This window comes from Cyprinodon variegatus, unplaced genomic scaffold, assembly GCF_000732505.1.
Source record: "Cyprinodon variegatus isolate N-32 unplaced genomic scaffold, C_variegatus-1.0 Scaffold268, whole genome shotgun sequence".
NCBI lineage: Eukaryota > Metazoa > Chordata > Actinopteri > Cyprinodontiformes > Cyprinodontidae > Cyprinodon > Cyprinodon variegatus.
The window spans coordinates 659,928-672,913 of record NW_015150721.1 but is presented as its reverse complement, the minus strand read 5'-3'; the positions used below and the strand labels follow the sequence as shown (position 1 = coordinate 672,913).

Here is a 12,986-nt window from a genome sequence, read left to right as displayed (position 1 = left end):
TATCCCAGAGATTTTCTACTAGATCAGTTATTGACCTCAGGGGCCATTAGGGTGCAGTGAGGTTGTCTTGTTCATTAAACCTGTTTGAGACTTTGGAGCTTTGTGGTGTATTTTGTCTGGAAGGGGAAGGAGACAATCAGCAGAAATTTAAAGGCAAGCTGCAAGGCAAGTTTTAGAATAGGATAAATCCACACTTACAAATAGGTAAAAAGGGTAAAAAAAAATATTTATTTATATATATATATATATTTATATCCTCAGTATAAGATAAATAGATGTATGTCCTTTCACTGGTTCTGTTCATAGACAGGATTTCTACACTGGAAAAAATCAAAATCTAGATAAGTAATTTTTTCTTAAAATAAGTGCATTTGTTCTTGAATCGAGGAGGTAAAAATGACATTTTGCCAATAGAACAAGACAATTTACATTTCATTTAAGAAAATACAATTGGGTGGTCTTATTTCAAGTGCATTTTATTTAATTATCTTATTTTAAGAGTAAAAATATTCATTCCATTGGCAGATCATTTAATTTACCTACTCAAATTAAGGGTAAATACACTTATTTTAAGACATTTTTACATATTTCTAGATCGTTTTTCCAGTGTAGGGGCAGTCAAGGGCCAGAGGGGGTTTGGTTTGGGAACCGGCAGATCTCATCCTTGCTTTTTGCCAATGATGTGGTTCTGCTGGCTCTCTCTTGCAGTTCACAGATGGGTGTGAAGCGGTCAGGATGAGAATCGGCTCCTCCATCTCCAAGTAGATGTGTGGGAAAAAATTGATTAGGCCATATATCATTATTTTCAGCTGCCTGATATAATATCAACTGTCAGTTCCTAATATCGATTTAAAAAAAACAAAACTTTAACTAATGCAATGAGAGAAAATGGGCCACCTCTGCACCGCCACTCTGGCAGACAGAACTATGGAGCCCTTTTGCTGTGTGGCACAGCGCCATATCTGTAGATTCTAACCACAAACAATATGGATAAAAAATTACTGAATGATCAAAATCTTCTAATGAAAATATACAGCACTTACTTTTTTATTTATACATTTAATTTCTATAGCTGGGAAAATATCACAATATATAGTGATATTGCAATATCATGATAATATCGAATTGTGACCCAAGTATCATGACACGAGTTGTATCGTGACACCCATGCCGATACTAACCCCTATGTTCAAGGCAATGGTTCTTGACTGGGAAAAGTTGGTTTGTCCCCTTCAGGTAGGGAGGTTCCTGCCTCAAGTGGAGCAGTTAAAGTATCTTGGGGTCCTGTTCACGAGTGAGTGGAGATTGGAGATGGATATTTATAGAGTAACGGTGCGGCTGCTGCTATAATGCTGACGCTGCACCAGTCTGTCTTGGTGAAGAGAGAGCTGAGTGAAAAGGCCAAAAGACCCAGGACACGCTGGAGGGACTGTCCCTCGGGAAGCCTGGGAGTTCCTCTGGCTTCCCCCAGCAGAGCTGGAGGAGGTATCTGGGGAGAGAAAAGTCTGGGAGTCTCTGCCTAGACTGCTGCCCTTCATCTTTCCTGATGAGCAAGAAGAGTATGAGCACTATAAACAAGATAATTACTTTGTTCCTATCCTAAATGTAAATTATCTTATTCCATTCTTGGATTAGCTTATCTGCTCAAATCAAGGAAAAATACATTAAGTTAAAGAAAAATTGACCTACTTAGATTGTATTTTTTCGGACTGCATCTTTCATATTATTGCCAAAATCTGATCCTACTCTGAAAAATTGTCCATCTGACGGAGCCTTATAATCTCAGATCTAGCCAAAAAGTCTTTTTTTTTTATTTGTATTTATGTTGATATAATAAACTAGCGCATATTCTGTCATATTATTAGTCTGTTGAGAAGATCTCACTCAAAAACAAGTCAAATCATAATCTCAGAAAGACGCTTGTTTTGAGAATATATATCATGATTTAAAGAAGTCTTATTGAACTGATTTTTCTAAGTGGTATCTTCTCAACAGATTGATAATCTACCAAAAGCTGTTCTTGCTTCATACATCAACATCTCAAAACAAGATCAAAATGAATTGAAACTGACAGTAATTATGCTATAAATGTTAGGAATCCAGGTTGTGTGGTCTGTTTTTGTGGTTGTTTCTGTGTTTTTCTCCCTCCACCACCAGGTGGTGCCCTGTCCTCGCTGTCCCTCCCTGCACATCTGTGGCTCATTGGATCATTATCTGGAGGAGTATTTTAGCAGTGGACTGTCGCTACCTCAAGGCCGAGTGTTTGCCAGTTTTGGGTACTCTGGCCAAGCTGAGTTTAGCTGAGTCTAACCTAAGCTTTGTTTCTCTAACGAGTTTTTTGTCTTTGTTCCCCGGCAGGAAGCTTTCCTGTATTACTGATTTTCTGGACCTTCTCTCCCCTGGAAGGAAAAACCAAGTTACACTGAGCAGGGGAAAACCTCCACATGTTCCGTTGAAGTACCCATCGGAAATCCGAGTGACAGTCCGCTCCATTACTCCTCCGGGTCCAACGCTTGTCTACCTGTCCACCCTCCAACGTGTGCACTATTCTCTGGTTTTACCACACAGACTGGATTCATGGACTAACAAGGCCCCCCTCTAACGTGAGTCCCATTCTTGAAAAATCTAAGTGCTTCCAAGATTCCCACAGTACCTGAACTGACCACGGAAGTTCCCTTCTCACTTCCAGTTCCGGGTTACCAGCTCACTGAGTTCCATATCCAACTCCTGTTTTACCCACCTCAATAAACCTGTTAAAGCTGCAGTCTGTAACATTGAGAAGAGAGCAGACTTCGACTGAAAATTTGAAGAAAAACAGGGTTCACGCCACTCCCCCACCCTCTCTGCTTCACTCATGCCCCACCTCCAAGCTCCACCCCTCTCACAGCATCTGCGCGGCTACCGCATGCGACCAGAAGCGTCCAAGCAGCGAACGCGGCAGCTCTTCCATTGACATCTTCTTTTTTGAAGTCTTTGCCGTGTAGTTGTCGGCAGGGGCAGTAAGGGCAGTTTCTCTTTCGCTGGTGGCTGTCGCTCCGCCATGACTTCCACGCGCGTCCTCCTGACTGCGGCAGCCGGGCGGCAGCGGCAGGTTCAGCGGTGAGAGGGAGGGGGCAGGTTTCAGCGTGTGTGAGCTGTGATTGACACTCCATCATACGCTCCTCTGGCTGTGATTGGTTGTTTTGACTCGTCCCGAAATATTCTTTCCAGATTGCAATACAGGCAGTAGGCGGGACCAATTGAAGCAGTTTTTTTCACAGATTACATATCACATGTACTGCTGTCTGGGCATAGGGACAGTTTTAGCCAATATGACAAAAAAAGTGATTTTTAAAAACTTACAGACTTCAGCTTTAAACTTTTTCCATGCTCTCTTAGTGGTTGTCTCTGCATGTGGGTCAGATTCGTAAAACCGATCATGACAAAAAACAGATGTGTAAAACAACTTACTTCAGAGAGAGTACACCCTGGACAGGTCGCCAGTCCATTGCAGGGCAACACAGAGACAAACAACCATTCACGCACATCTAAGGAGAATTTAGAGAAGCCAATTAACCTAAAAGTCATGTTTTTTGGGCTGTGTGAGGAAGCCAGAGTACCCAGAGAGAACCCACACATGCTCAGGGAGAACATGCAAACTCCATGCAGAAAGACCCCAGACCAGGAATTGAACCTGTAATCTTCTTGCTGCAAGGCAGCACTGCTACCCACTGCATCACTGTGCAGCCCACATCTTTAATTAATGCAAACAGACTAGCATGCTGTGAAATGTCAGCTGTGCTGCTGTTTTTCAGAGCAGTCCTCTTTCTCTGACTGTGACTGGCTGGATGTGCTGGAAGGGGCCGCCTTTGGAGATGGTTAACAGTTACCTTTTGTATCTTTCTCTGTGTCCTCTTCTGCCTCCTTAAAGGGGGACGCCGTTTTTTTTTTTGTTTTTTTTTTTTACATTGGGCCCTTGTTTTTACGTTATTACATCATGTTCTACTCACCCATATGAGTTTTGTGTCATTTGGAGCTGTTCTGAAGATATTCGGTTATATCCATGTAACGTCTTTCTAAGTGCAACAACTTGAAGGCACAAACTAAACTGTTCATAATTTATCATTTATGGTACGCCAGCATTCATAACATGTAGGCGAATCACTGTCCGACTCATGAGTAGAACATGATGTAATAACGTAAAATCATGAGGCCAATGTAAAAAAAAAAACGCTGTCCCCTTTAAACCCCAGTCGGCCTCAGCAGATGGCCGCTCACACTGAGCCTTCTGGTTCTGCTGGAGGTTTCTTCCTGTTAAAGGGGAGTTTTCCTCTCCACTATTGCTACAAGCATGCTTAGGTTGAGGGATTGCCTTTGAGTCAATGAGTTAATGCAAACAACTTTTTACATTAGATAGACAACTTTGAACCATTTTGACTGTATGATCTGGTTGATTTTCTCTGTAAAGTGACTTGAGATGACATGTTGTGAATTGACACTATATAAATTAACTGAACTGAATTGTGAATAAACAGAAAGCCCCAGATACATAGGAAAAACAATCCTTTGTTATTCTTATAAAATGTCCAACTGAATGTCTTTACTGCAGTTTTATATGTTTTTAGCAGAACCAGCAGTCATTAGTGTGAATTAAAAAATGAAAATAGTGACTATCTGCTGTCAATTCTGTATTATTTTTCCTAATAAATCAAATTTATTTTTTTCCCTTTAAGTCTTAATGTTTTCCACGCGCTCTGTTGTGTACAGAGTTTTTGCTTTCTGCAGCGGAGGCCTTTATTGGGAACATGAAGAGATGTCCTAGAGCACCATCTACTGGACAGTGTAGCCATAACACCTCCTATGATTTAACGACATTCTCATTATTTTTACAAAAAAGGATAAAGTAGCTTTTGACAAACATATGTTCCCTCTGATTGAAACAGAAAAACATTTGATTTCTCTCTGTGTAATCTTTTACATTGAGTGTAAACCTCTGAGAGGCGCAGTTATTCAATAACAAGGTGAGTAAAAATGCTGGACATGAACAAGATATAAAACAAAGAGGGGGGAATTTTACAGTGCAGTGGCATAATGGAGGTAGGTAAAGAAAAGTTGGAGTTCAAACAATCGGATGATGTTTCATTCAAGTTTAGACAGCTCAATCACTCTCTAAACAAATCGAACTAAATGTTGCTTCTCCATGTTTGGTTCTGGGTGTCCAGGCTAGATTAGAGCCAGAGGACCTGGGGGGTCTAGTCAAATGATCCACTGACAAGTCTGTAATCTAATGGTGTGCAGATTGTATTTAGGCCTACTGTACGAAATTATCAATGCAGAATATTGATATACTGGAGGGATAATGGTATTTTATAGATTACTTTAAAAAAAGAGAAAGCAATGTTACTAGAAAGTGAAAAAGTAAAACAATTTAAAACATGAAAATGAAAGCAAGAAAACAATAAAACAGTAACACTTCAGACATAAATACAAAAAAAACCTGAACACTAAGATTTTGGTTTATTTGTTTGATTTAAACCTTCACAGAAACACAGACCATGCCTGCTTATATGATGGAGACTTTTCTACAAGAACTGTATTGGAAAAGTGTAAACTCCAGACTTTACATTTTTTAGATTGCTCAAACCTGAATTGGATTACTCTACATTAAACAGAAATGTTTTAAAGCACATTTAAGAGTTTTACAGTTTTCTTTTTTCAGACTAGAATTCCTGATGTTATTTTCATATTCATACTTTCATATGTCAACTAACTACCATAAAATTGAACTTACTGTAACTGTAGACTTTTACTTCCCTAATGATTGCATAATTAAAGGTTATTTATAATGACTGGTAATTTTGGAAGGGTTGGATTTAGGTTTGGGGGTAGAGAGAGATAATGAGGGCACCTCGCAAACCTCCATTCTGACCTGAAATCATAATGTGACCATAAAGTCTTTTTTTTTTTTTTTTACTTTACTTAAATCTCTACAAAAAATGTAAAGGCAGGGGAGAGCCACATATTAATACGGGCTGAATAATAAAAAAGCCAAAAGGAGATAGCAAGAGAACAACAGAGCAAGGCAATTTTTAAAAAATAAAAAGAACATCGATAAAATTCAAAATCAGATGAAGTTTGAGGTAATTTATAATGAGTCAAAAAAAGTGGGTTCTTTTCATTAGTTTTCTTTTGTGCCTTTGTGTCATTACTCGGGGTGCAGAATCTCAAGAGGGGAAGAGGTAATAATGATCAGATTAAGAGTGGGTTATACCTATTTAAATGACAATTTATATTTAATAGGGAGGAAAAATAAAGATACATTGGAAGGATGTGGAGAAAAAGAAAATGTAGAACATGTACTGATGAACTGTAAAACTTCTGAACATGAAAGGGAGAAATTGAGAAGGATGGTTGGAAAGACAGGCCAGGAATGGAGTCTAAAAGGAATACTGGGAAATGAAGGAAATATAAAGGATATTCACAGATTAAGGAAAGCATTATTTATTTATCTACAGAATAAAAAAAAAAAAATAGAATTTGATGTAAATGGATGTTGCTACACACTCATGTACAGTCGGTGGCGGTATGCACCTTAAAGTTGCATGCAATCCGCCATAATAGAAAAGAAGAAGAATCTCATGAGCATAAAGGAATTGTAGGTAATGAAAAAGTACATAAGTTGGCTAAAGAAGCAGTTAAAGCAAGATAAATTTAATATGATGTCCCATTAAGTAGAGCAGAAATAAAAGTAATTATTAAAGATAAAATAAATAAGAGATGGAATTTAAAAGAAATTTACATAAAATACAGAAGGAGGTAATCATAAGAAATCATAGTATAATGAAAAGGAGAGAGGAAGTATGGATAAACAGGTTGAGGACTGGGCATACTAGTTTAAATAGTGGTTTAAAATTATAGGGAAACATCCATCAGGTGATTGTTCTTATTGTGGGGAAACAGGAGTAGAACATGTGTTCATTTATTGTAGAAAATATATATATAAGAGAGGAAAGAACTGGAAAGGGACTGGGGAGTTCAGTAGATATGGTTCATTTATTAAGGAAGCATCAATCACATGATATAGTTAAAGCACTTATTAAGTATCTAAAAGACACAAAATTAGATGAGAGGATTTAGTATGTATGTGTGTATGAGTGTATAAGTATGTATTTATTTTTTTATTTTTATTTTTTTTTGTTTTTAAGATTTGAAGATTTATAGGGTTTTTTTTTTAATTACATCTCCGTCCAGTTGATGGCGGTAATACACATAGTCTGTAAAGTGCCATAAAACACCAAAGACCACAGTGGGTGGAGGATGTTAGACCGGACAGAGTGGTGATTTGCACAGATTCTAAAGCTGCAACAGAAAGCATTCACTCAAGAGGAAATAATAGGAAAGACCCTGTATTAGAAATTTATCAGAGTTTGTTCAGGTTATTTAGGTATGGAACAGATGTTCAGTTCTGTTGGGTTCCAGCACACAAAGGGGTGAGAGGAAATATAATAGCAGACAAGATAGCTTAAAAAGCTTTAGGAAAGCAGAATATAGATCAGATCCCGTTTGGAAAAGGGGAAGGTAAATCAATAACAGAAACAGAATTTTGGTAAAAGATATGGAATGAAGATAAAGGGAGAAGATTATATAGGGTTCAAAAATCTGTAATTGTTAAAAATTATGGAGAAAGAAACAGAAGGGAAGAGATAATTTATACTAGATTAAGAACTGGACACACCTACTTGAATGAGTTTTTGTTTGTAGTAGGGAAGAGAAATAATGATTTATGTGAGGGTTGTGAAAGAAAAGGAAATGTGGATCATGTTTTCATGGATTGCATTAAATATGCAACTGAAAGAGAGAGGATGGGGAAAGTAATTATGGAAAAAGGGAGAAAATAGAGTATTAAAAAACATTTAGGGACAGATGGAGATAGGGAAGAAAGTTTTGTTATTCATAAAGCATTGTTTTTATTTTTACATAACACAAAAATAAAAAATAGAATATAAGAGATGGAACTATAGAGCTACACAATCATGTACGGTAGGTGGCGGTATGCACCTATGAGCTGCAATCCGCCATTCAACATAGAAGAAGAAGAATCTGAGGAGCGCCCTTGTTTCTTTCGTCATAAAAATGCGACAGGCCTCTGTCGCTCTGGATCTCCGTTAAGGGCCGCAGTATTTACAGAACCTGAACATTAAACGATGGACTGTATTAACAGCTGGAGGACACCTCGCTGATTCCTGCTCAGGAGTTCGGTGGTTCCGAAGCTTCGCGGCTCTAATTGGGCCGCTGCGTCGTTAAAGTCCAGTTTTCCTCTGCAGCGTCATCTGGACCGTTAAACAGATGTAACCGGATCATCTGATGATCGTACGCATCCCAACAGGAGAACTACGCACTTTTAAGCGCCTGCCCGGTCCTATAGCGGAATAATTAAAAACGATGAGCTCCAGGCGGGCCGGGTACGCGGCTAGCATGGACGCCTCCCAGTCTAACGCTGGAAGCCGCAAACAGAGCATCATCAACATCCCGGACAGGATGGACACCAAAGCGGCGTACGGAGCCTCTCAGGGCGGCATGACGGTTACCTCGCTGAAGTCCCGCCTGGCTCCGACCATCCAGACCGCCATGTCCGCCGCTGTTGACACTCTGCTGGGAGAGGTGGTGATCGTGCTGAACGAGACCCAGCAGGAGCTTCTGCACAAGGAGCAGGAGAACCAGAGGCTGAAGGTTCGGCTGGAGGTGTCCGAGCGGGAGCTGAAGACCTTACAGGAGTGTCTGTGCAGCGCTCAGAAGCTCATAGACCAGCTGCAGGTCTCCTACACGGGCCCCCAGCAGGTCAGCCAGTCGGTGTTTGCCCCCTCACTCTCTGCCATGGCCTCTTTGACGCCGGGATTGGACCGAGAGCACCAGAACCAAAGGAATGTGAACGGGGCTGGCGTGGATCTGGGTCTTGGAGGCTCCGTGGATGAATCTCTTCAAGGCTTTGAACCGAGAGATGAATACAAAATGTGCCAGCTGTCAATCCAGCCAGATGGCTCTGTGACCAGCCACACTCTGGACTCCTTCTCACCCAGCTCCTCTCACATGTGCTCAGATACCAGAGGATCAGGTAAACAGGAACCAGCACAACATCTAAAGACAAACAATACTTTCCTTCTACTTTCCTTTTGATCACAAATAGATGCATATATTTAAACATTCATGCTGTCTTAATAAAAGGTTTAGTGGACAAAATGCCTGGGACAAACATCTTATCCATTGTTATTACTTACCTACATTTATCAAGAATTGTTCTGCATAACATTAATATTACATGTACTAATATCTACATTAAATGGATTTTTCAATTATTATTAAAGTAGTTATTTATCTATGATTTCACTGAAAACTCCTTGATGACTTGCAGAGACATATCTTTTTCTCTTTACCCCATAAAAGACAAAATTAGGGTCTTAAAAGAGCATGAATTCTGAACATATCAACTTTAATGTTAGTATTTAGATGTGCATAATTAACCACTAGAGGTGAGTATTGGCATGAGTGTTGCGATTCGATACATGTCGCGATACTTGGGTCACGATACGATATTATCACGATATTGCAGTATCGCTATATATTGCCATATTTTCCCCAGCTATCAAAATCAAATGATGAGATAAAACAGCAAGTGCTGTATATTTTCATCAGAAAATATTGATTAGGTATTATTATCCATGTTGTTTGGGGTTTTCTTCCACTGTGATTGCCTCAAATACAGATTTGGTGCTGCGCGCACAGTTGAAGGGCCCCACAGCGCTTTCTGCCAGAGTGGTGGTGCAGAGGTAGCCCATTTTCCCATCAATGTTTTATGTAACCATTTTTTTTTTTAAATCGATACTAAGAAGTGAAAGATCGATATTATATTGGGCAGCCGAATATCACGATATATTGCCAAAACGATTATTTCCCACACCCCTATTAACCACAGTGTTTTAGTTGTCTAGTAACTATTAATATATGAAAATTTTAAATGTTTAATACGTTTAAACATTCCTTTTGGTAGTATTACTGATGCCACTGTCTGTATTAGACGGCAAAAAAAATGGTAGGGGTGGCCAATGATTGGCTAAGGGGGGCCATGGCCACCCCTGGCCCCCCATGTAGCTCCGCCCCTGCTGAGCCATCTATCATTGCTTCACTATAAAGAAAAAAAACAACCATAGAAGGACAGGGTTTCCCAACAATAAGGAGAAATTGAGTATTGCTGTTGCGTTTTCCAAGTCTTGATGAATATGAAAAAACAGTGAGGAAAGAATCTTTACAATTTTTCTTTTTCCAAAACAGCAAGTAATTTGCTCACAGAAAATATATATGAATACTAGAAGGACAAGAACAGAGGCACCAACTGAGGTTTGTTTTGGGAAGTAGTTTTGCAGAAATGGTCAGTACCTGTAATTTGTTTTGGTCATTGTTACACTCTGGAACAGGGGTCTGCATTCTATGGCATCAGAGCTGCAAGTGGCTCTTTAGACGCTTGGCAGTGAATCTTCATCACTTTGGCTAAAAATGATGAAAAGTCGGCTAAGTTTTTTTGAACACTAGTGATTGATTGATTGATTATTTGAATGACTTAATTGATCTCACAATGGAGAAATGTACTCGTTACATCAGCTCTGATAGTCAAAAAAAAGTAGAAGGTGCCGAAAGGATGAAAAAAAGGTGCATGGGGTATATAGCTGACAGCTGAAGTCTCTTATTTATTTTCTCATTTATTCATTTTCTCCACTGTCTAGATGCATTGAATTGTCAAAAAACAGAAAATATATTTAAAATTTATTTAAAAATATGAGTGACCTGTTGTAGATATATGTTATTTTTGTTTATAGAGGTAATGTTCGCACTTCTAATTAAGTTTTTATTAACTAAGCTGATGTCAAAAAAGATTATTTTTAATTCGTAAAATAAATTAATGCTAATATAATAATTATATTAGAAGTTGTTGTTTTTTTTTTTTTCTTTTTTTTTAACGATATAGTGGAGGATGTTCTTTTTCCAGATGGAGATAGATGGGTGAAAATAAGTGATCCTCCTAATTGTCAATTATTGTGGTGATGTTCACGTAAGGCCGTCTTACGTGCTCGTCCCCATTTTCACTTACGGGTGTTGAGTCTGAAATAGTGAAAAAATTGCAAATCTTTTGGAAATTAAGCTTGTATGAGCGATGCAAACAGCAACTTTTAAACAGAGCGTGCACGAGGAGAAATGAGCTCGAAGACGTTCCCTCTCAGGAGCGGGTACAGGGTTGAGCATGTGCATTTTTTGAAATGCCGGGTCTTTTCAGAAATTTGCAAAAATCCTCCACTGTACCTTTAATTTTGCAATAGTGCAGTGCTGCCAGAGGCCTTCAGGGGGAGATAAACATGGATATTACAGGTCTGATGCCCCCTAGTGGCTAAAAGTCAGTGTTACTTTAAGAATATAAATGCTTTTGTCCTTTTAACTTGTTTTATCTGTTTTTTTTGTTTGTTTTTTTTTTGCTCCTAAAGATGAGAGGCAGCCCCAGGGTCCCAGTGGAGCACCCAGATTCGAGATCAAAGAGGAACAGGGACTTCCTTCAGGTTCTGGTCAGCCTAACAGGAAGGACAGCCGAGATGGAGACGGATCATCCCTTAACGTAGGGGACATCGCTTACGGCCAGGTTGGAGGTGAAGGAGGTGCTCAGCGGTCGTTCTCCAACCAGCTTCGTCACCAAAGACTCAGCCGTGAATGTGGGGGGCCCCCCCAACAGCAGGGAGGTCTCAACGAACAGAAACCTTTGCCCAGGACTTTTGTTGCGGGCAGAAGTGACACAGTTTCAACAGGCAGAGCTGAGGAGTCTGCTGGCCCTTCTGCCCCCGACAACGCCACGGAGCCCTCCATCGACCGGCCTCACCGCTGCTTGGAGTGTGGCAAGACCTTCCGTCTGATCTCCAGCCTGAAGAAGCACATCCGCATCCACACGGGCGAGAAGCCGTACCCATGCGCAGTCTGCGGCCGTCGCTTCCGTGAATCCGGAGCGCTCAAAACGCACCTGCGCATACACACCGGGGAGAAGCCGTACTCATGCTCTGAGTGCGGCAACTGCTTCCGCCACCTGGACGGTCTGCGCAAACACAGGCGCACGCACACAGGCGAGAAACCCTATGTGTGCGCCATCTGCGGGAAGCGTCTGAGTCGCCTGCAGCACCTTAAACACCACCAGCTGATCCACACAGGGGAGAGGCCCTGCTGCTGCCCCTTCTGCAACCGCACCTTTAAGGAGCCAGCGGCCCTGAGGAAGCACGTCCGGACGCACCGTGACGAAGGAGGCCACATGGCCATCGGCCCCATCGAGGAAACGGACCCAGAGGTCATGGATGACATCCACAACCTCCACCCTGCTGCTCCCTCTCCTCAGATGCGGTTCGAGGACTGGGGGCCCGAAGAGGAGGACGGCTCTGCTCAGGACTGTGTTTAGGGACCAGTGAAGAAGTGATGACTGTGTTTGGAGAAAGACAAAGAAAGCACGGTAGATAACAGACATGTTTTTGTTCCAGTCTGCTCCTGACCTGGTTTGACATCAGACTTTCATGTTTCATTTGGTTCCATCTAATATTGGATGGATTTATGGAGACCAACTATCAGAAATCACCTCTGGATGCAGTTAACTTTATAAACAGTCAGAACCCTGTGCGTTTGAAACAAAATCCAGCTTCACAACACATGTCATCTAAAGACACTTTGCAGAGACAATTCAACCAGATCATACAGTCAGACTGATCAGATGTTTCTAGATAAGAAAAACCAGTTGATTGCATCGACTCATTGACTCTAAGGCAATCCCTTAGAAATGTCTTGTTGTTTTTTATTGTCTAGCACTGCAATTAATTTTTTCTAGGATTCAATAGAAAGTAAATATAGTCAACAAATTCCACCTTTATAGGCAATATAAAGGTAGAATTTGTTATATACAGGTAAAAGCCAGTAAATTAGAATATTTTGAAAAA

General features: G+C 40.4%; 1 protein-coding gene across 1 annotated transcript; it reads left to right on the top strand.

The window, feature by feature from the left end:
- Nucleotides 1–8,124: 8,124 nt before the first annotated feature.
- Nucleotides 8,125–12,959, top strand: LOC107089840 (zinc finger protein 628-like). Its single transcript, XM_015382845.1, has 2 exons — nucleotides 8,125–9,091; nucleotides 11,508–12,959. The coding sequence occupies exons 1-2, from the start codon at nucleotides 8,422–8,424 to the stop codon at nucleotides 12,455–12,457; spliced, it is 1,620 nt and encodes a 539-aa protein (XP_015238331.1). The 5' UTR covers nucleotides 8,125–8,421; the 3' UTR covers nucleotides 12,458–12,959.
- The last annotated feature ends 27 nt before the right edge of the window (nucleotides 12,960–12,986 follow it).

Coding starts and splice junctions, on each gene's coding strand:
- LOC107089840 (XM_015382845.1), top strand. CDS start 8,422: ATGAGCTCCAGGCGGGCCGGGTACGCGGCTAGCATGGACGCCTCCCAG. Junction 9,092..11,507: donor CTCAGATACCAGAGGATCAG/GTAAACAGGAAC, acceptor TTGCTCCTAAAG/ATGAGAGGCAGCCCCAGGGT.